We start from the raw sequence: 23,105 nt of genomic DNA on the forward strand, positions 1-23,105 counted from the left end.
AACACAAAATACACAAGTTCACACACCATCATTAAAAGAATAGCAGAAATAACACTGAAATTTATTTCTTAGTTACAAAATATTCTCATACACACCTAGTCTAACACGATATGATTTCTTTTGTGCTTTTACTACAGATTTTACTTTACATTTTCTTGCAAAGTTCTTTTCAGAGTTTGAAGAGCTTCCTTCTATTCTATTATCAGCATGTTGCCAATACCTTTTCACAGATTGTAACCACCTGCAGTGCAAGAATAAAAATGAGCTGTAAAAATATAGCTGTAGCAATTTTCTTAAAATAATAGACAAATTACTACAATCTGCTCAATTTCTCCTCTAGAATTTTCAGCCCCCCTCTCACCATCTTCAGTGCAATTTTCTCCAGCTTATCCCAGAGTGCAAATGAAAAATGTGAAATAGCACCATTATATACATAAATAATAGTGCAGGTGTCTTCTCTGACTGATGATGGACAAGTGTGCTTATCAGGCTTTGGCAATTCAAACAGATATAAAAGCTTCCTAAATTCCTCTGCACAGCTTAGTTATAGGGTCTGAAAGAATAGTAGTGCCTGTAACAAAGTTAAGAGCTACAGTATCGCTTTGTGTCAATTGGGGGAGAAAGGGTAGCATAATACATATAACAATATAACTCCAAATCAGTTGCCTCCCAATAGTAATTGACCTCTCTATCTAAACCAGCTCATATTCAGTTTAAATACGCTCTTGTGAGCAAGAATATTCCACACGTACTCAGTTAGGTGTTCTGGGTTACTGACAGTAGCAGAGAGTGCCAAAAATGGACACCGAATTGTTACCAGGAGATGCTCCCAAATCTCTGCTCCAATTTCACCGCCAAGACAATGGACCTACAGTTTTCGGGAACAGGATTAAAGGAAAAGAAATGTTCCTTATCAAAGCGCATCCATAACAGGAATTGTTTTATGCTTTGCAAAAATCAAAAGTTTGGCAAGATCAGTACTGAAGTAATTCTTATGTTGTAGCAAATGACAACGAGATCCAAACCAAATATCCAGCAAATCCCTCTCCAGACTCCACTGGATAGAAAATTAGTCTAAATTTCAAAATTACTACATTCACTGTTTGTATCATAGATACTGACTGGCACCATTAGCAATTAATTCAATATACAAGAAAGAATACAGTAGGAATTTTAAATTTTGCAAGATTAATCACTGATTTTCCCTGGAAAGACTGCCTAATACCATATTCATGTGAAACATGTATGATCCCAGTCTGGAATGCTCTATTTGTGCCACTCAGATGACAGTGGTTACTTTTAGTTTCTCAATTAACTGGCTTGACAGAAATAAAGAAGTTCCTGGTAGCTTTGACTGAACTGTATGTCCTCTTGAGGACTAACAGTCTTTTAAGTTCTTTCACTGGAGTAAATACACATGCTCAACGAACAGGAAAAAGCAAGTTAAGTCTGAAATAATATTTCTGAAAGTTGGGGTTTTTTACTAGCAATAATGCATGTAATGAAAAATTGAGTCACCAGCATTTTTGGTCAAGATTTTCCATCTATTTGTTAAATTGGTTACCATTAATAGATGCCTACCTCATCAAATATAATGTATTGTATCCGTTTGGTCCATTTCTGGCAGCGAGGAGACAGCATCAAGATTTCTAAACATTGAGGCACAGTCACTAGTATCTAAGAAGAAACATTTGTAAAGCATTATTTTCATCATCAGGTTTGCTGATGACACCAAACTGGGAAGAGTGGCTGATATGCCAGACAGTCATGCTGCCATCCAGAGAGACCTAGACAGGCTGGAGAAACGGGCTGATGTGAACCTCATGAAGCTCAAAAGGAAGATGTGCAAAGTCCTGCACCTGGGGAGGAACAACCCCATCCACCAGTGTATGCTAGGGGCCATCCAGCTGGGAAGCAGCTCTTTGGAAAAGGACCTGAGGGCCCCAGTAGACAGGAAGCTGAACAGAAGGCAGCGATGTGCCCTTGTGGCAAAGGCTAATGGTATCCTGGGCTGCATTAGGAGGAGTGTTGCCAACAAATCAAGGCAGGGGATCCTTCCCCTCTACTCAGCACTGATGAGGCCACACCTGGACTCCTGTGTCCAGTTCTGGGCTCCCCACGACAAGAGAGACCAACTAGTGGCGTTCTGTGATGGAGTGACTACATTAGTGGACAAGGGAAGAGCTACTGAGGTATTCTGCCTGGACTTCTGCAAGGCATCTGTTGTACGCTGGCAACCAAAGGATTTTAATGTCTTTTCTTGTAACCAGAGCCAGTAATCAACTGCGCTTCCCCTAATGGTCACAGAATCACAGAATGATATGGGACCTCTGGAGATCATCTAGTCCAACCCCCAATGGATGAATTGGATGAATAGGTACAGTTGTATGCCATAGACTGAAAGTTTCTGGCAAGCAGCCCAGGTATGCTTAGAGTTTTCCTGAACTTTGTATTTAGTAGTGACACAATTGTTATAATTAGAATTAACATTTTCAGAAGCCAGACAGAATACAGAAGTCATTATTATTATGTGTTAAAACACCCATAAAAACATACCTGAGAATTCATTACATCATTGCGATAATCTCGCGTGAAGACTCCACACACTACCAATCCATCCGGAAGTTTCTTGGTGAATCGACTATATATAGTTCCCACCACTTGGTTTACAAGGGCCTTAAATAACGCAGGTAATTAACAAAACTAGATAGTGTATGTCTAAAGGCATATGATATTCTGACACATATAAAAGAATTCAATTTTGGCACCGATATTAATGTACTAGACTATAATGAACTATGTAACGTACTATTAAGTCTAGACTGTCGACAATGTTAACTTTAAAACAATATGGTACTTGGTTTTTAATTATACTCAAATACTTTCAAAGAAATTTAGTTTGTGTAAAGTGAGTTATACGTTATTAATTCTGTATTTTAATTGTTTTCAAAGCAGTTAAATATAGATCACATACTACTGCATCCACAAGCACTTTAATGATCTCAAAGTCCTGGGGCTGCAGGTATAAAATACATTTCTGCATCCAGACTGATATTCAAATGAAAAGATGATTTTGATGCCCAACCTGAGTATAACCACAAAAAAAATTGATTTTACTTATAGAAAACAATCCATAGAAATTGTTATTGAATAACAGCACATGTAATTCAATATAAAAAAATATATTACTGAACATTAAAATAATTTTTGGAAGAAGTCAAAACATTCTGTGTCAGCACTTAAGTCAGTTTTTAACTATTAGGACAGAACTCTCACTAAAAAAATATCCCACTGCCTAGAGTTTCATAATTTTTTCTCTTGAAACATCAAACAGTGAATTCAATTAAAAAAAGATTACTTGATTGGTTATTGTTCTGTTCTAATATTACTTTCACCATGTTGATAGGCTTTTGGTACTCTCACCATTTACTTAACATGCTACTTTGAGCACTTTTGTGTACATTAGTGTTTCTGACCATAAACGAGCTATACAGATATTAATAGACAAAAATTCTACATGAGCTTATATATTTTGAAGATTTTTTTTGTAAACATGCTGTTTCTAATAAATGTAAACGTAAAACAGAACGTAAAGGTTCCATTCCTAATAAAAAATATATATATCAACTAAATTCACGTAACAAGTTACCCCAAACAGTTTCAGAATCATACTGAGAAATACCATAGTTATACATACAGAAAATGTAGTAGGATGCAGCCTTACCTTTGTAGGAGCAACATACACAACTACTCCATCATTGCTTGTTTTCAGAACTTTTTCCATGCAATAGTATGATGCGTATGTTTTTCCTGATGAAGTGGGAGCGACTATCACTGCAGACTCATTATTATCTACAGCATCAAGAAGTTCTCGCTAAGGAAAAAACAGTTTCTTATTCAAAATATCATTATGTTCTTATTGAGTAAACCAGCTCTTTCAGTAACAACATCTCTTATTTTTGCATGTAGAGTTTATATACAGATTTTAGACTACAGAAAATTAGAGTGAAGCTAGTTGTTTTATGACTGTATTGTTTTCTCTTAAACTGTTAGTGGGGAAAAAAAGGAACTACAAATTATAACTTGTCTATGTCAATTATTTGGTCTGAGATACTGATACCAGAACATTCTGAGTCCAAACCTGGACATTTTCAAATTAAAAAATAAAGCCAGTTAACAGCAGTGTATCATTTAGTTCCAAAAACTTCATTATTTTATACAAGGCCATATTTTTTTCTTGCATTATAATAGTTAGAATCATAAAATGGTTCGAGTTGGAAGAGCCCTTAAAGATTACCTCGTTCCAACCCCCCCAGCGACCACTCCCACTAGCCCAGGTTGGTCAAAGCTCCATCCAACCTGGCCTTGAACAAGTTACATCAATACTGTCCAAATCTCTCTTCTGCTTCTAGCTTACAGTGTTTATTAATCTGTTTTCTTCACTATTATTGTCTTCCTCTATGCTCTCTCACTTTACATAGGTCGGTGAAAGGATAGGGGAAGGGTTACAGAAGAGGAAACAGAAATAGTACTAACACGATCTTTTTCCATCAGCACATATGCCAAGTTCCAAGTTGCTTTTCAAGCAAGTGACTGTTTTGCAGATACGGACATGCAAAGCAGCAAATTCAGCTGGCCTCCCCAGTCCAATAATTAAAAAAAAAAACCAACCCAAACAACTGAGTTAGACACTCTGCTTAAGACAGAAAAGTTATTTCTCAGCTGCTACTATAGGTAATTCTTTAGCGACAAATAAGCTGAGGATGAACAGTCAGAGATTATCCAAACGGGGCATTACCACCATCAAATATGGTAATAAGTACTGAAATCTCATGGATTAGGCATTTCTTATGTTGAATTCCTTGGGCAAAGCTCTCTGTAGAAAAGCTCTCAGTGCAGAAAGAAGATGAATTACAGTCCAAAATGATCTACTGAATTTGTTAACAAATTTAATTTTTTAACAAATTTAAACTGCACTGTTTTTGACAAATAGTATAATAATGTGTATTTTCAAATGGAAAGAAAAAAAAAAAAAGATCATTTCCATTAACTTGATGCAAAAGGTTTGTGTCTCATTACCTGCCATGTGTCTGGTATGAAATGTTGCACTCGGGGATCTGGATCGTTTCTCTCTTCTCTGAGCAAGTAGTAATCCATGTGTTGTAGCTGAAAGCGAGCTGGACCCAATTCGATAGCATACTTGCTTATATTGTGATCACTACTTTCTCCAGTCTATAAGGTCAAATGAAAATTCAACTTGGTTTGAAAGCTAGCAAAAGATTAACAAAGTGGCACATCTTTTGCTCTGTGCAACTCTGCAGGCTTTTAAAAACATGAAAGCGAAGGTGAATTTTACATAATTTCTTGCAGAAATCTACACCATATAGCCTTATGTCAGGGTTATGCTTGTATCTCTTCAAAGAAGACTAAATTCTAAAAATATGTCTTCCATAGCCGGTGGTGGTTTGTTTTTGTTTGGGTTTTTTTTGGTTGTTTTTTTTTTTTTTGAAGACCTAACAAAACCGGCTAGCAGGCAAAGCTCAGCCTGCCCTGACTGCTTGTGCAATGAATCACAGTTGCAAAAGGAAATCCAATATAAAGACCAACCGTGGCCCCAAATTCAGTAAAGCATTGGAATTTTAAATAATGCCTGTATACCCTAAGATGTACCAAATTTAACGTTCATTGACACAGCTGGCAACAACATCTGATCCTGAGAGCTGTATAGAAAAGCATTACATGTTATACCAGAAGATTAGAAAATCATATAATAATCTAGGTTTTCAGGGACGCCTGGATGTCAATTAGTCCAACTCACTGCTAAAAGCAGGTGCAATTAGATCAGATCACTCAGGGCTGTGTTCAGCTGAGTTTTTCCTACGTTGAAAGATGGAGATTTCACAACTTCAATTTATTGAAAGAAATACCTTCAGTTATTCCTGAAAATTTTAGTTATTCCTAAAATTTCCCCAACTTTGCAAAAGTAATAATCAGAAACAAGCAGCTTCAAAGGCAGGTCCAAAATGCACTGACTGATCTAGAGCCCTTCTAAGCAAAACGATAAACTTGCCAACATATCCCTTCTATCACCACAAACCTTTACAACAGACCCTTTGAGATCCTCAGATCCTACAGTTCTACTTCCTGAAATGTAATATACTTTATTTGGGGTGCCAAACATCCTTACAATAACTATGTAGCCAAGAGCAAACAATCATCATAAAACAGTTGAATTCACGTAGGAAAAAGAGACAAGTAATTCCCACTCTTCAAGGGAAAAAAAATTCTTACAAAACAATCGCTTCCTCCCTAACCTCTTAGTCCTGATCCTCAAGGAAGGAAGACAAATGCTTTCCAGAAATAAGCTTCCAAAAAATCCTAACTCTACCATGCCTGAAAAATGAGACTCTGAAGTGACTGATACTGGTTTTACAGTTAGCTGTAATCTTCCTTCCTTTTGCTACTGACTCTATCTTCTGCAGGCTGTGAGTTATATCCTCCCTCTTCTGCCTCAAAGCTAGTTTAGCATCCTCTCTCCCTAATAGCATCTCATCTACACACAAACGTATCCAAATGCTCTTAACATTAAATCAGCCAGTGACCACGTTGCGAACATGCAGAAAAGCATAAGATCAATACTTAGAGAAATAACTTCAGAGCCAAATTCAGTGTAGCTACTGGTGGTGTCAGCTGTGGTAGCAAGGACAAGCAATCAAGCAATTCAGGATCTGGAACTGTTTGCTTCAGAGATGATCAGTAATACCGTAACAGCAAACAGATTAGTTTTCATCCACCTCTTCAGTCTCAAAGATTTTATTTTCTAAAATAGCTTACTTGGGCCTGTTAGAGAGCAGGTGCTCATCACTTAGCTTTTAATGGTTATTTTTAACATGCAGAGTTCAGCTGATGTAATGAGCTGAACAGCAGGTACCTCTCAGAGATATCCAAGGCCTCAAGCTGACATAACTAGAGCAAATTAATAGTGATGCATGTTTCAAAGGGTATCTTTGCAGCTATATAAAGCTCTATTTAATAAAGGCGAAGTGGCCTATTGTGCCAGCTATCTCTCACATCAAGTAATGTATCCATAGAACTAAAGATTAATATCTGAAGCAAGAATAGACAGTACCAAATCTTATGGTACAATACAAAACAAAATAAGCTCAATATAGATCTTCTACACAGTATTTAACACTTAAGAAAACACTATTGATATTCAACTACAGATCTAGTTACTGTAGAATCATTACAGTCTATAAAGTTACCTGGCCAGATAGAGAGCATGCCAAATTCTCAAATCCAAGAAGTCTTAGACATCTGGTCAGCTTTTGTAGATGTGGTTTCTCCAAGAGATCTTGATATTTTTCAAGGAGGATATGAATTCTCCTCATGACTTCAACAGCTTTGCTTAAATCTTTAGATGTGTTACCTTTTTTTTTAAAAAGAAAAGCCTACAGTTATTTGAGAGCCAATTGTATCATTGGGAGTCTTCTGATATTAGGTATTTTTAGAACAGACCGTATCTGTCCTACCACATTTATGATAATTTAAAAATTAACTTTATTGAAAGACAACTAGACGAACACAACCCACACTCCTGTGACCTCTACTGTAGTGGCCACTGAAGACCAAGCACCCAAATAATTCTATCTGCTTCTGCATGCTCAGCTAATAAAAGGAATTCATACTTTTGACATCTACGCAGTAAGAGCTCCCCCATTTCACCTTCCAGACCCACACATTTATTAATCTTATTAGCAACATATTTAACTCCAATGTTGACAACTCTCCTCAACATGTTTAGAGCAGTGTGTGTTTGGAGCCTCCTGACTGAAGGTATGGACTGAACAAGTTAATTCGACTGAAACAGGAGGCCACTAACCACAGTAGCACAGATTTCTGTGCAAATGGTCAACATTCAGACTGTGAGCTGACCACCTCAGCTAATGAAACAGTCCACCGCAATAAAGATGTATTTTAGGGTGCATGATACATAATCATTAAAGATATATACAATAAAATGAACTATATATGCATTCAAGTTTGACAAAGCAAAACTGGAAAATAGCTACAATCTAATTTAATTGGCTGACTCAAAGGATCTTGAAATTGGAAAAGGGGACCAGAGCCTGTTAATACTTAAAAACACCTTGCATGCTCCTGAAACAGGGCTGTATTTTCACGTCTTTATTCCAACGGAGAATGTCCAAAGTCATCACTCTCTTGGTAAAAGGGAGTGGAAATTAAATACTGAACATGAATTTGGCCATCATACCTTGCTCTTTGCAGTGTTTCTTCCACACTTCTAAACAGGCAGACAGACCTGTCATTTCTACGCTGAACTTCACAGATTTACTTTTAAGGGTCTTGAGAAACTTCTCCAATTTATTTATTCCAACAGTCAGATTTGCTTCTATTTCCTTTTCAATTGGTGTACGCAAGGCTTTCCATTGCTCCTGTTCTTTCCTTTCTTCTTTAGTTTTCAGTCGCTTGTTGTTCTCCTCTACAATTGTTTCCGCTTTACTTTTCTACCCAATAAAATGAAGATACTTAGAATTAATTTGCTGTGTGCAAGCACCATCGAAAAAAAGCTGATCCATAAACTCAGTCACAGCACGTACATTATAATTTTCAATTTATCTGTTTGATACACTGTGTTTTGGGAACTGTTTAAAATTGTACTTCATTTTGAAGGAAGTATAATTTCTGAATCCTAACACATGTTGCTCAAACGAGCTCCCCTAAGCTTCATTTTAGGTCAGTACAAAGCTTCACAAGTAGAATAAAAGTGCACAAATGTGGAAAAATAAAACAGCAGATGCCTGAAAGTTAAATTTCAAGCTTTTATTTATACATGGGTAATAGTAATTCTGGTCATATTGAGATGCTTTTCAATAAATTGAATAAAATTAAGAGTTCAACCTTACTTGAAGTTAACAAAGTTATTTTATATATGGACTTTTACAGATAATTCAATAGGCCATAATCTCTAATCCACAGTACAGTCTATTACGAAATATTACTCAAATTACTATTGCTGAGTATTGTTCATGAGTGTGCAAGTACATGCTACATACCCTGCGATGTCTGACAATGTTCACATAGTTAGCATTAATTGCAATATCTACAGGATCTTTCACAGAGAATGTTTCCAAATAGTGCATGGAAATACATAACTGAATAATGTTTTTTCCAGTATTTCTCAATAGTTTCTTAAAGGAAAATTAAATTCAGGAACCCCCGAATTTAATTCTGAGTTCTCAGGAACTCAGTTTCCTTCACTCCACATTATAATACTGGCCATAAGCCAAAACCTATCAGCCTTTACAGAGTTGTTTTTTTTTTTATTTATTTACTTGTGCCTGTTAAAATATCATCACTTATTAGTATTCCCAATTGGGAACAAAAATAGTTTTGCCATTTTACTAATTAAATTTGAAGTACAAAGGCAATTTAGATTTCTTCAACTGAGAACTCCTAGTGCATTCAGAATATAAAACTTCAGCTGTATGACTCATATAGTAAAAATCCTTTCCTGGATAATACGTAAAAATTTGGAAAGAGCAACTTGAATATACTCACGTGCTTTTTTTCTGTCTTTTTAACAGCAGCACTAGCATTCCCTGACGCATCCTCTTGATGTACAATAAGTTTTGAAGTGCTGTCTTCCAAAGTGCTTCCATAAAAATGACGATAAGTCTGTAACTTTTGTATTTGTCTTCTTTCTTCTGGATCTTTGGATTTTGCTGCAAACAGATATAACTGATGTAAAAAACACTCTGACAGAATTCCAGGCTAATCTATTTCCAAGACAAGACACCAAGGTAGTGGATAAATTTCCTAAAAATTCCTCATTGACCCAAAGGCCAAAGTCACATTTTGAAAGAGACTGGCTACCAAGACTCACTGAAATCCAGCAGTACTCTGAATTATCTGAGAAATAGGCAATGGACTCAAATTCAAACTACTTTAGGCACACACTAACAATATTGGAAAACTTAACAAGCAGGAAGCCTGGAAAGAAACTATAATTGAGCAAAATGTCTAGGCTTCTCACACACTCGATGAAAATAGGAAGGTGTCTTCTGAAGGCAATTCAGATGATCAGAAAGAGACCTCTTCCCCATGAAAACAGAGTCTGTCATCAGAACATAAATAAATAAAGCTGTTGGAAGAACACTTATGCCAGCCATTGGAAGATACTGAACTGAGCACATAGTTACTTCCACACTCATGCCTAAGTATTTCTCTCTGCCCTAAAATCAAAACGATGAGTCAATTTCCGAGTGTGAAGACCCATTTCAGAAAATCTTTCTGTTTTTCACAAGAAGGACTGAGATAACACATGTCGGCATTCAAAGTATTTATGCAAGGCACAAGAGAGGACGGCCGCCTCTTCAACTGCAGTGGACATAAACTTTCCAACCCCAAAATTATGCAAGGTGCTCTAGCTACTATTCTGCAGGTTATGTTCTCCAAACTTCCTGTTGACATCATAGTGCACAAAATAATGCAAAAAATCATCCAGTAAAAAAGATGAGCACGTGGAACCCTGGTTTCAAGGTCAAGTGGTGCAAGTACCCATTCAGGAAATGCTTCTAAGTCACTGAACGAAAACCATAAGCAAGGCTGGAAGTACCAACAGTAATCCATGACTTCTCAACTCCTGATAGGTTTTTCACAGTTTAATTCACTGTATGATGCAATAGGTGATGGGAACATCTTTGAGAGAAAGTTTTGTGTGCTTGCTGGTACAGATAGTCTCATATACTTCATTTCATGTAAATATGAAAATCTAAGATCAAAACTAAGTCCATGGTCTGTTTTCCTTAGTATCTCAAACCGGAAAAAACTTAAAGTATAATGCATAACATCAAGAATTATCATACAAACAACTTTTGTTTACTTCTGTGCTGGTTTTAGTGGGATAGAGTTAAATGTCTTCATAGTAGCTTTTATGGGGCTATGTTTTGGATTTGTGATTAAAACAGTGTTGATAGCACAGGGGCGTTTAGTTTTTGCTGAGCAGCGCTTACACAGCATCAAGGCCTTTTCTGCTTCTCACACCACCCCACCAGCAAGTAGACTGTGATGGCAAGTGATGGCACTTGTCTTCCCATGTAACCATTACACATGATGGAGTCCTGCTTACCTAGAGATGGCTCTAAACACCTGCCTGTTGATGGGTAGTGAATGAAATCCTTATTTTGTTTTGCTTGTGTGCACAGCTTTTGCTTTACCTATTAAACTGACTATCTCAACTGATGAGTTTTCTCACTTTCACTCTTCTGATACTCTCCCCCATCCCACTGGGGTAGGGGGGAGTGATCAAGCAGCTGTGTGGTGCTCAGTTCCCGGCTGGTGTTAAACCACAACAACAACTTCTTTTACTTCTTATTTTAATTCTGTTCTCAAAAGATAAGACTGGCTATGCGTGTACTGTGAAAAAATTGGAGCAGATTTTGTATATGTGTGGATGTGCTTACCAAGCATTATCCAAACTATATATTTAAACACTAAGCTGCAAATGTACATACAGTTTGCTTATATACATCTGTGAAGCATTTCACAAGCTAAAGGGAATGTATCACGAATATCTGACCACAAGTGCTCATTCTGTTATACTTATTAGAACTATTTAAGATTGTAAACAATGCATATACATCATGCACAGGAACATCAGCCTAAGTATAGTTTAGCTGTTCTGCAGCTCTAGTTTGGCGAGCATTTATACAGTTGCAAATATTTTCTGAAATGAGAAGTCCTTCTCCAAAACCTTTACAACACTGTTCTAGCCATCACAGACACGTGGGCTCTGTGTTTGTTAGTTTTTCTTACCATCAGCATTGCACCGTACTCGCTCATATTCCTCAGACAAAGGTCTACCAGAATGCCAGTGACGAAGCTCATCAAATTCCTTGTACTTAATAAGTGAAGTAATTGCAGGATCATTGCTGAAATAGACAAACATTAAACAGAGCAGAAATTAAGTGTCTTCCAGCATCTCTAACGAAACATTCAAAACATTAAAAAAACTGAGTATTTATCAAATCACAATTTTACTGTGGCAGAAAAACACCATAGGGTTTAATATATATATTGTGCCAAGACAGCCTCAGTTTTTCAGAAAGAATTACTAACAAAGTAAAGCCCCATTTTTTCACTTATTTTCATACAAATGAATCACAGAATGCAATGTAACTACATAACTTGTACACTGGCTAAAACTCCCTCACTGAACAGCACAGAACCCACTTCAACAAGTAGCAGAACAAATGTAAAGAATAAGCTCTTCTTTTTTTTCCAGTATTTTTATTTAATGTTTTTATTTTCCTGAAATCAATCTGAACTTTGCAATTTAGGATAAGGCCTTTCAAACACAAATTGTACTGGAAAAACTGGAAAAACAGTTCCAGAATGTAGAATAAGAATCAGAAACTATAATGCAAACAAATAACAGTATCAGAAAATACAGATATGTTGACTCTTACCCATTCTTGTTCTGCACTTCTTGTTCTGTTAATATTTACACCAGCATGTGTGAATGTGAAAATTTACCCAGCCATAGCAGAAGCACTTCTACATTTGTAAAAATTGAGCATAATACGGATGTAAAGTGCAAGGGAGTAGAAAATAAGCCCATATAATGTTATTTCATTAGAATAAAATTCATATATGTACCTTTCTAAAACAGGTAGGTCTTTCAAAACATCTCCAGCATAATTTTCAACAAGATGGGATTTCACCGAGATAAGTCCAATGTTAGGAATTTCTTTTGCATAGTCTTTACAGAATAAAAAATAATTAACAGTTTCATTAAGAATATATATACTTGCATATCATACTTGAAAATTCTATCACGTTACATTATAAATGAAATTCTATACAGTAAAATTCGCTAAAAGTAAGGAGCTGTTCACAAGTTCCCCTTTTCCTGTTTCTTCTCAAGCATGAGAAGAATGAAACAGACATCATTATTGCTTCCGTGTAGATATCCTCATAATCCATTTTAGACACCTATGCTAACTTTTTGAATGCTACAACCCATCCCACCTCACAGGCATCTACTTTCCTGCACTGATTCCATAAATATGCACTTTCAACTGCACTTATGTTAGATGACTAAAGATGACATGTAACATTATGTATCCTTCCCATGTTTGAAGTGTAGCCACAACTTCAGTTTTCTAGGTCTCCAAAGGAGATACAGAAATAGGCAACACAAATACTGTGCCAGAAGATGCCTTAATATCTCACAGATAACAGAGAAACCATCTTTTTTTGCCCGCTAGAGCCCACTTCGCCCACTTGACATCTTTGAAACCAGCTGAAGAACACTGACAAACTCAAGTAGAGTTATATTTCAGCCTTTACTGAATCTCTTACTAATTGTCTCTTCTAAAGATTTATACATGTTTTTAGGTTTAAAACAAGCATTCAAAGGTTGTAACAAAACAGGTTCTAAATAAATGTCAGGTATCAGGCAAAAATGTCTACCTACTCCTTTCAGATATTCAGAACAGGTCTTATAAGTAAGGTAAGAAAACAAATAATCTCTGAGCCAACTGTGCACTTCCCCAATTATGGGCTACTAAACAGAATGATGGTGTAATTTAAGAGACACTTATGGGCAAGTCAGATTTCTACAACCTTCAAGGACTGCAATATGAGCTACAGTGATGGCTGGACTCTCTACCAATATGGCAACAATTCTATATTCCACTTAACTTGCTGCTCCATGCCCTGTATATCCTGTATAACCCTGTGTCAACATATACAAAGATTTTCTTCAGAGACAATCTTCCTGTCTTCCTTATAATTAATTATGAGTGATTATTATGCTTTTTACTATTATGTGTATTACACAAATCAATGTTTTTTACAATACAGACAACGATTTGGGCTGGCAATCGTGGAACTAAACCTAATTTCTACTGAAGTCAATAACAATACTTGTGCTGTCTACAGTGGAGTCAGAATTTCACCTGTAAGGCCTGGTCAGACTTATTTTGGCATCAGCTTCAAGTTTTGCTAGTGGGTTGAAAAAAAGGAGGAGAGAATCCATAAAGCATGGATTAGATCTGTGATCAGGATAATACCAGATCACTACTCCTAGAACTTTTAGTGAGAGTAATGAAGATGATGTTTCCAACTCTATAATTTGTGGAGTTGTCAGTACCTCTAAATAATGTCTGTTCCTGTTGAAGAAATAGTTGGGAAGTCTTTCGTATTGGGAAGGCATCTCCAAAACTGTATTCCACAGCCAATTTTGTTACAGTGTCCCATAAACACTGGTATTCATCCTCTATTTCTTTCCCCAATTCCTTTTTGAACTCTAATCCTGTGCAGGGAAGGAAAAAAGGGGGAAAATGGGAAAAAAAAGGGAAAAGGAGAAGAATGAAAGGGAGGGAGGGAAAGAAGGAGGAAGGGAAAGAGGGAAGGAGGGAGGGAAAGAGGGAGGGGAAAAAAAAGGCGCTTTAAAATTAAAAGTTTCCTCAAACAGAATCTACCTATTCACCTATGCAACATCAGGCACAAAGACTTCAGTCCTATCCAAGGTCTTTGGTCATTAGAACAAATTAGAATAGAATGTTGTACATTAACAGTTTTTAATAGCCTAAGGTATAAATAACTAATTGTGCTCAAGAACGTGTATTTTCAAAAGAACACCAGATTTAGACTGCTTGTGGAAGTCTGCAAGCTCCACAGCTGAAGAAGAGTTTCTCTCACCTTCACCTCCTGCAGGGTAGGATCCTGAATTGAGAATTTTCTTTTTAGTGCCTAATAATAGGTATCATTATAAAAATAAATGTTTCATATTCCTAATTTATATTTCCTTTGAAAATTCCTCTACACTTCCTTTATTGAGGCACATACAGGACATCTTATGACTAGATACATAAAGTGTTCTGGTTTACTATCAGACAGGCAGACACACGGCAGAGCATTTCATGTAAACAGAATTACTCTGAAAAAACATTTGCTACAAATCTTTTTTCATACTTTCTTGCTCTGTCAGCTTTTGAATCTTAACATATCTGATGGTGTTCTTAAAGCTCCAGCTCCAAATTCATGTATTTATAAGACAATATATGATTTTGTCTGAATCAATCTCATCTGAAATTCAAAATATAGGGAGGTGATGGAGTCGCCATCCCTGGAGGTACTTAAGAAACATGTAGACATGGCACTTCAGGGCATGCTCTAGTCCCCGAGATTGTTGGTTTGTGTCTGCCTGTGGGGTTTTTTTGGTGTGTGTGTTTGGTTTGTTTTTGGTTTTGTTTTTTTGTGGTTGGACTCGATGATCTCAAAGGTCCCTTCCAACCATGAAGATTCTGTGTGTGATCTGTGTGATATTATCCAATGTCTCAGTGATATTAGGGATCAACTCTAGTTTCCACTCTGTGTTGCACCACGACTTAATGAAATGGGTAGAAACCTGGCTAAAAAAACAAACAGTTGAGGATACCCAATAACAGTGACACAGACTTCTTACTACCTAGGCTATATCACTCTTCCTTTGCATAAGTACAGGTGGCACATCAAAGATATGACATGGTAAAGTATTCTGAACGAGTACTGGTGAAAGACACTTTCATATGCAATTTTCTAAACTTGGCTATAGAAAAAAGTTTCCCTATTATTCCATAAAACGTATATACTATTATATGGGTAATTAGACAATCGTACTCATTTATGCTTGTACAAGCAGTTTCATTCTCATTTTGCAGCTTAATAAATTTAGAAATGTAAGACAGCAAACTGTTCAACAAAGATAAATACCTTTAGTATACTCGACCTCATAGTAATGTGCAATATTTCTGAGCAGTGAATCATCATTTAAATCAGGCAGGTAAGTTAAATCCAATTTCCAACCATTTGTATCTCTTAGCTGTGTCAGAGAAAAATGTGCACACAACTGTTGCTGTTAAAATAAAGCAAACAATTAATTCTTACAGAGCACCTTTTCACATGGAGGGATCAAAGCATCTCCAAAGCAAGGTTAACTACCGCAGGTTTTGACGTGAAAACCAACACACTGTTACTTGACTTCTCTGTGATCAGGAAACTACCTTAACTGTTCTCTTTCACTGTAATAACCAACAACAAAAAAGCCTGACAAACTTCCCATAATGGATGGGACCGAAAGGTCCATCTAGCCCTGTACCCTAACCCTAACGCTGGCTAACTGGAGATGTCTAACAAGAGGTCAAGTATAGAGATATTGCCCCAAGCCCTCTCCTAGCTCTACTGATTCATGGCTCACAAGATTCCTGAATCGGGTAAGGATTGTCTCCAGCAGGTACATTACGTTCTTTGATCTCATCAGATGACTAAAGTAGTATATAAAGGAAAATGAAAACTGAAATGACAATTACACCTGAAGACAGGGAAATTAAAACAGTGCTACGTACCATTTTTATTAATGGTAAAACTTGCTTAGTCCAGCAGGATTTCATGATCCTGATCTGAGCTCTTTGTGAAAGAGGCATATGAAGAAGAAAAGCGACTGTAAGACATTGCATTCTACAGAGGTCAGCTGCTTCTTCTGGAGATAGAGGTTTACTTCTTCCCTGCTGAGACATGACAGATAAAAAGTTGACCATGTCCTTCAGCAAAATAATTGTGCTCACTTCTACTTAATTCAGCGGTTTGCACTTTGTTAAAACAGCTAATAATTCTGATCTATTTAAACAAGTCGTGCATTGCAATTACTTGTGGATACACTTACTTCAAAATGAATATTCTTGTAGTGCTGGTAGATGCAGATGTAGATGCATTGTGGAAAAAAAAAAAAAGAAATCTCTTTTCTGAAAAGAATATGACTATAAAAATCAAGACAAAACTTAATTGTCAGTGTGGCCAGAAACATTATTATTTTAAGAGGAAAAGTTAATATCTAGATATAGGCCTACGCTCTTTTCTCAACTGCACAGCAAAAAGTCTGTGCAGAAATACAGTTGTGCTAAACACTCATAGCTACCCTGTAGTCCACTGAACATGTGACTCATAAAATATTACTGATATATTGCATCTGTGTTAACTTGATGAAAATATAAGGCTTGTAGTATGGTCACAAAAATGATGTCATGACCGCATCTAGAAAGAGACCTTTTTTCTGAAATGTCTTGCTAGCTTAAGGAAAAGTGTATTCTTCTGTAAAAGCTAGTGTGCTATTGAACATTAGGAAAATAAAAAAAATGAGCGCAACTACCTTCCAAGGTAAAACTTCCTATAGAAGTAATTGCTCCTAACATAAAACTTTCGCCAGGAATAGCCACAGCCACAGGGAGCACAAGACCATGCTCCTTTGGAAAAGCTGTGGCCACAGTAATTACCTTAACCAGACCACTTACAGAGTGCGATCACAAAGGAAGCAGCTGGGCCTCCCTTCAGCTTGGGATCTAGAAGGACAGCCATCTCTCCTGTTAGCAATATGCTTATGATCACTGTGGTGAAAAGATATTTAAAAAAATCCTTACTCTTGCTGATTGCTTTCTCTTTGCTCCTGTGGAAGTATTTGAATCTTTTAACATGTTGTTGTATAGTTTTAGTCCCACAGCACAAGCAAGAACGCAGACCACACGCCGAATGTCAGATCCTTCGGGCCACAGTTGTTTCAACAGACACACAGTCTGGCAAACCTGCAGTCATAATGTTATGAATAGCACAAATGACCGCTATAATAAAACTTAGAAAAAAAGGACAAATGTTATCCTTTACAGAGCTCTACAAAAGGAAAAAAAAAAAAGGATATGGAAACTACAAAAAGAAAAGTGCACGCTATCATTAATAAAAATAGCTCTTTTTTGTCATGTTCCTGAGGGCACCAACAGCCTGCCCCAGCCTCGGCCTGTTCCCAGGGAGGTGCCTGATGTCCTGCCCACCTTGGCTGCCCTGCTCCTGGCTGGGGCAGTGGGACAGGCCCTGGTTATCAGGCCCTGCCCTGCAGCCTCCAGGGGAGCCCCCACACCCCAGGCCCCAAGGGAGCAGCCGCCCACCCTTGCTGCGCCCTGATATTTTTCTTCTCCTGGAGTATCTAATTATTGAACTTGCCTCAGGAAAGGTAATCATAACAAAACAAAATATTAGCAGTAGTCAGGCAGCTGTGTTTCTACTGACTTTAACAATGCTTTCTAAGTAACACCATTTTTTTCTGGACTGAAAAGAAAAAAAAATCAGCTTGCTGGACCAGTATCATTCCCACTGAAGTCCAAGGAAGCCTTGCTACTGTTCTCTGCACAAGCAGAAGTACAGCCACAAAACTGCAGGGCAACTTAACTCTCAGGAAAATGGCAGAGATATACTAGGCACTATTTTGTACAATATATACATAAAAATACCAAATTTTTAAGGTCAAATTATTTTAAAATGAGGTTAATGAATCCATCCGTTTAATCATGCAAGCACAGACCATGCAACTGCAATCAAGCTCTTAAAAAAAAAGTCCCAGATTGTGAATACTTTAATAGTTAGTAGAGTGTGCAAGCCTTGGCAGCTGCAACAGAGAGGTTCAGATGTTGAGATGTCTTTACAGACAAGGTTGCTGCTGGCAGCAACACCGACTCTTGCCCGCTGCTGCTGAAAGTACCCTCCTGCACCCTCCCCTCAGGAGCCAGCTCCTGCTGTGGGGGTGAGGCAATGGCCACAGTGCACCCAGAGGGTCATAGCCATAGCCCCCCAGGTGGCTAAGGGTGGATTTATGCCACAGATGGTGTTTTGTGCTGAATGGGCTGGTTCCCACCTTCTACAAGATAAAGGTAGTCGCCAAGATGAGAACATCCCTTAAGTGGCACCCCACCAATCAGCTTCCAGCTGAACCATCCTACTTTAGTGAACTTTAAAGAAACAAACAACTTCACGCTGCTGTGAAGAAGAGCCGGCATAGAGGAGACCTTCTCGGACCCAGGGCATCACTTCACAATAAGGAAGGGAGTTCTGGCTAGGAAAGAATTTCAGGTAAAAGAATGGAGAAAGACAGTCAATCTGAGGAGGAAAAAAGAAAAATTATCAGAGGTCCAATTACCTCTTTTTGTATGCTCTTCAGGCCCAGCTTGAGATGTTCATAGAGACACATCAATGGTTCTTTGTACCTGACTAGGTTTTCGCAGGCAAATTGCAGATCATGTTGATACTAAGAAGGGCAAAAGTCAAAGTTACATGCAAAAGTCAACAGATACAACGCGTCAGTGACTACTAGCCTCAGACAGAATCCATTCAGGGTGTCAGTGACTACTAGCCTCAGACAGAATCCATTCAGGTATATAACAATCCTCAGCCTCCCAGAAACACCTATTATAAATAAAACTCCTTTAAATATCGTATCCCTGACCTAAATGCTAGTCTTGCGTGGCATATTACAACTCAACTATGACATGCAATACTGAAGATACAGAAAAGGCTGTAATTGAGACTACCATATCTTCAGTAGGATTCTTTACAGGGATGTGAAATGAGACTATAGAGAACAGGGCAGGAATTTGCCAACAAGCACAATGTTTGCTTGTTAAGGATTTCAAGACCAGTAGATTAAAGAAATGTAAAATGTGCCATGTATCAGTGCTTTGTAATTTTAATATGTAAAATACTCATATTGAGATATTTTAATTAAATCCGCGAAGTAGAACTAACACAGTTATTGCAAAACAACAACCGAGGTTGTGAAACTTACCTTTTGAAAAAATACTCTGTGTCTATACACACTCTGAACATGATAGCCGTAAACTCTAAGAATATCGTACTCCTGTCCTGAAGTAAGCACCACGTTGATTTTCTTTGACAATGAATGAGCAATTAAAATAGATAAATAATCTGTTTGGAGAGAGGTCAGTCCTATGTCAGACACAATGATGAAGTAAGGATAGCTTTTCTTCAGGAAAATCTCCCATTTGGATGATAAACAATTGGAAAATTCTGTATGAACAATTGTGCCTGTGTTATGTCTCAGGTGTTCTATTAAGGCAGTACGTAAGAAAAGAAAATGAGGATATGGAAAGTACATCTGTTCTGCATCCTGTGGAAGATAAAAACAATGAAATTATTCAGTTACATTTTTTGACACAATGAACAGTTTCCTAATCCTGATTAGAAACAAGCAGTTGGTTTTAAAGGAGTGCAGAGGATCAAACAGCAAAGAAATGTTACTTGTTCAGTACCTTGAAGAAAACAATGACATATTTTGCTCCTTTTTCAGTGAAATCCTGCAGGAAGCATTCAATTTGGTAGAAGAAGTTCAGATACTGTGTTTTTGAATCTAAAAACATAAGCAGTAAGGAATCCCCATCTATCACGAAGAATTCAGACTCAACAAAATCTTTTAACAGACTGACATACCTGAAAGAAAAAGAAATAGCATGTACATAACGTTACTCCAAGAAAAGTTGAGGACATGGGACAGAGAAAATTTGATACTAATAGATTTTAAAATAAATGTTTTTGTTAATTAAATCAACTAAACATTAAATGTATAAATTAAACCAATAGCAAAGCATCATTACTGGATCTAATGTTAGTCCTAAATAGCTTACAGTCCTTTCAGTTATTGAATGTATTAGCAATTGTCTCCTTTACAACTCCAGAAACTTTTGTAGCATCTGAGGCTTCTGTGAATTAGGTGGCACCTCTTGTCCATGTCTGCTTAAGCAGAAAGAGTTATCTGTTCTATAAGAAATACCCCACAGCAGATAACCACAAAACATATTTTCAGAGTGTTCCTACCTGAGTTTCCAGCTAAAAATAGCAAGTGGGTTATCAACAACTATCATGACAGTAACAACTACCTTCCTCATCCAAGGAATATCTATGGCAAGAAAAATACCTTAACAGCAACAGGAACCCAATCACCACACACTCCTTTAAGAGACCAAAGAATTAAAAGACTTCATCATCCCCTTCCAATTTTAGAAAACTATGAAAGTTGATAAAAATCTGCATTAATCAGTCTTAGGTAAAACTTGAAATAAATCCTCTTCACTGAAGATGGCAAGTATATACAGGTAGCACCTCAGTAGTTTTTTATACATCCTAAGAATTGACTGCATTCCCCAGCTCTTTGAGAATCCATGACAGTCCAGGGATATGGGATATGATGTTTTACCCAGGAGAGACCAAGGATTCAGAAGAACTTTTGCAGGTCCAGATGAAGAAGAGGCAAGCCCTTCAAGTAAAGGTTCTCCGCTTTCATGTTTGTCTGTTACATACTACACTGTCTATTACATATTACAATACTAATGTATGTTATGAGAACATCCCTACTCTAACTGTAAGAACATACTTGTTTTCTTCAAAGCTGTCAAAAATGCCTGATACACATCACCTCAGATCCACATCTGAGAAGACACAGCTTTCCTTTCTGACTGGGATTAACAGCTTCTGGTTTACAGGCCCAGTTTGTTATCCGATGCAGTAAGTAGCCTTCCATGAACAAAAACTATGTAAACTTCCGCCTTACAGAGTTAAACTGTCTGCCTTTATTTAATACTAATCTCTTTAGCATGACAGCTCCAGAATGTAGAGAAGACACTTCGTTGTCAATGTGAACAGCACTATTGCTAATGCTTTTCCATATCAAGCAGGGAAAGGAATCAGAATGTGGATCTGCAGAAGATCATGCATGAGAACTGACATGCAAAAACACAGAAGGTATATATGAAAAGGAAAATTTTGTAGGAAAACTGTTTTAAATGCTGTAAAAGTAGTAGCCTTAAAACATGTGAGGAAACATGCTCAAAAAAAGTATGACAGAGAATCTGTCATGAAAAAAAATTAATAGCAATAGTTAAAATTGTAGATAAGTTCCTAAAACAAGCATACAATCCCTACTCTTCGGGAAGACTTTCTATTATATTAGGAATCTTCCTTCATGCAGCTGGAAGCACAAAATCCTAAGCATGCCTTAGGTCTCCTGGTTTTCCACAAACCTCGGTGACGAGCACACAGCTTCTTTCTCTAAGGGATACTACAATGTGATGTCTACTTAGTTCAAAGAAACTATTTTTATTACCATTTATTACGTTTCTTTCCATGAACCGCACTGTACTTACTGAGCTCTTGACAGAGATGCCCAACTGTGTAGCTTCAAATTCTTCAGAAATTCAAGATGCTTTCTTATTTCTAAAATAACCACATACAAGGTTATTGATGGAACCATAACCCATCAATTAATTACAAAAGAGACAAAAGGTAAGACACTGCAACAAAGCCACAACAGCTCCTCACCAGGGCTTTTGGAATCACATTCCTGCTGGAGAACTCTGAAATCCTTGTCTTCAGTTTGTGATGCTTGCTGGGTCACTTCTTCAGTGGCTGAGATACAGTAATCTGGGTCTTCGGCTTCTTTTTTTCTGTCTTCCTCTTCTTTAAGCATTTTTTTAACAGCTGCTTCCGCTTTGTCAGTGGTCTCATCCTCCTCATCACTTTCACTTGTAACCACACTCTTTTTATCTTCCTCTGTTGGAATGAAGCCCATTTTCTCACTGTCGAGACACTCACTATCATTGTCATCATCACTAGCATTCTCCTTTGCATCATTATGAACAAATTTCTTGAAATAACGTGCAGAATCCATCAGAGATCTTGATTCTGGCATTCAAAAAAAGAAAACTCTAAGTAATCAAAAGATAACTTTCAGGAAGCATGGTACGCTCCAGGGCTTCAACCATTAAATTAACTACTTCACAATCACACTTGAATAAAATTTTAAGAAAAATCAGAAAGCATTTTGTGAACATCCCTGTGAGGCATACTTTCATTTTAAAATAAATAAGTATTTATTTGAACTATAAGGAAAATACCAGCTTTTGTCTTTATTTAAATTTACTAAAAAAGAGCATTATTTACCTGCTTTCTTAAAACCTTTCTTAAAAAGCTAACGAAAGAAACTAAAGTGCAACCTCCATTTTTCAGATTTCACAAACTCAGAACTCAGCTGCAATTTTCATTTTGATCTTCATCTTGCATTGAACTCCTAGCCAATGAAGTTGTAGAAAAAAATACAAATTTCTATTATCTACTTATAAAATACTGTACAGATAGTGTGCTATATTACAGTGGTATGCTTAACATAACTTTTCAGTGCAACTTCAATACCTATTTTCATGAAATGT

General features: G+C 37.1%; 1 protein-coding gene across 1 annotated transcript in view; it reads right to left on the reverse strand.

Moving 5' to 3' along the window:
- The window catches only part of DDX60 (DExD/H-box helicase 60), a 46,467-nt gene extending 23,900 nt beyond the window's left edge, over positions 1-22,567 (reverse strand). Inside the window, exons 1-20 of the mRNA XM_074147365.1 lie at positions 22,219-22,567; positions 22,044-22,113; positions 20,157-20,334; positions 19,673-20,014; positions 19,028-19,135; positions 17,484-17,645; positions 16,416-16,574; positions 15,784-15,925; positions 14,180-14,341; positions 12,682-12,784; positions 11,839-11,954; positions 9,583-9,746; positions 8,276-8,528; positions 7,266-7,429; positions 5,080-5,232; positions 3,725-3,874; positions 2,557-2,676; positions 1,582-1,677; positions 753-868; positions 96-241 (exon numbers count right to left, since the gene is read on the reverse strand). Coding sequence (XP_074003466.1) covers positions 96-241; positions 753-868; positions 1,582-1,677; positions 2,557-2,676; positions 3,725-3,874; positions 5,080-5,232; positions 7,266-7,429; positions 8,276-8,528; positions 9,583-9,746; positions 11,839-11,954; positions 12,682-12,784; positions 14,180-14,341; positions 15,784-15,925; positions 16,416-16,574; positions 17,484-17,645; positions 19,028-19,135; positions 19,673-20,014; positions 20,157-20,334; positions 22,044-22,113; positions 22,219-22,567 — 3,253 coding nt within the window. The remainder of the gene's footprint in view (positions 1-95; positions 242-752; positions 869-1,581; positions 1,678-2,556; positions 2,677-3,724; positions 3,875-5,079; positions 5,233-7,265; positions 7,430-8,275; positions 8,529-9,582; positions 9,747-11,838; positions 11,955-12,681; positions 12,785-14,179; positions 14,342-15,783; positions 15,926-16,415; positions 16,575-17,483; positions 17,646-19,027; positions 19,136-19,672; positions 20,015-20,156; positions 20,335-22,043; positions 22,114-22,218) is intronic.
- Between the last annotated feature and the right edge of the window lie 538 nt (positions 22,568-23,105).

This window comes from Numenius arquata, chromosome 5, assembly GCF_964106895.1.
Source record: "Numenius arquata chromosome 5, bNumArq3.hap1.1, whole genome shotgun sequence".
NCBI classification, from domain to species: Eukaryota; Metazoa; Chordata; class Aves; order Charadriiformes; family Scolopacidae; genus Numenius; species Numenius arquata.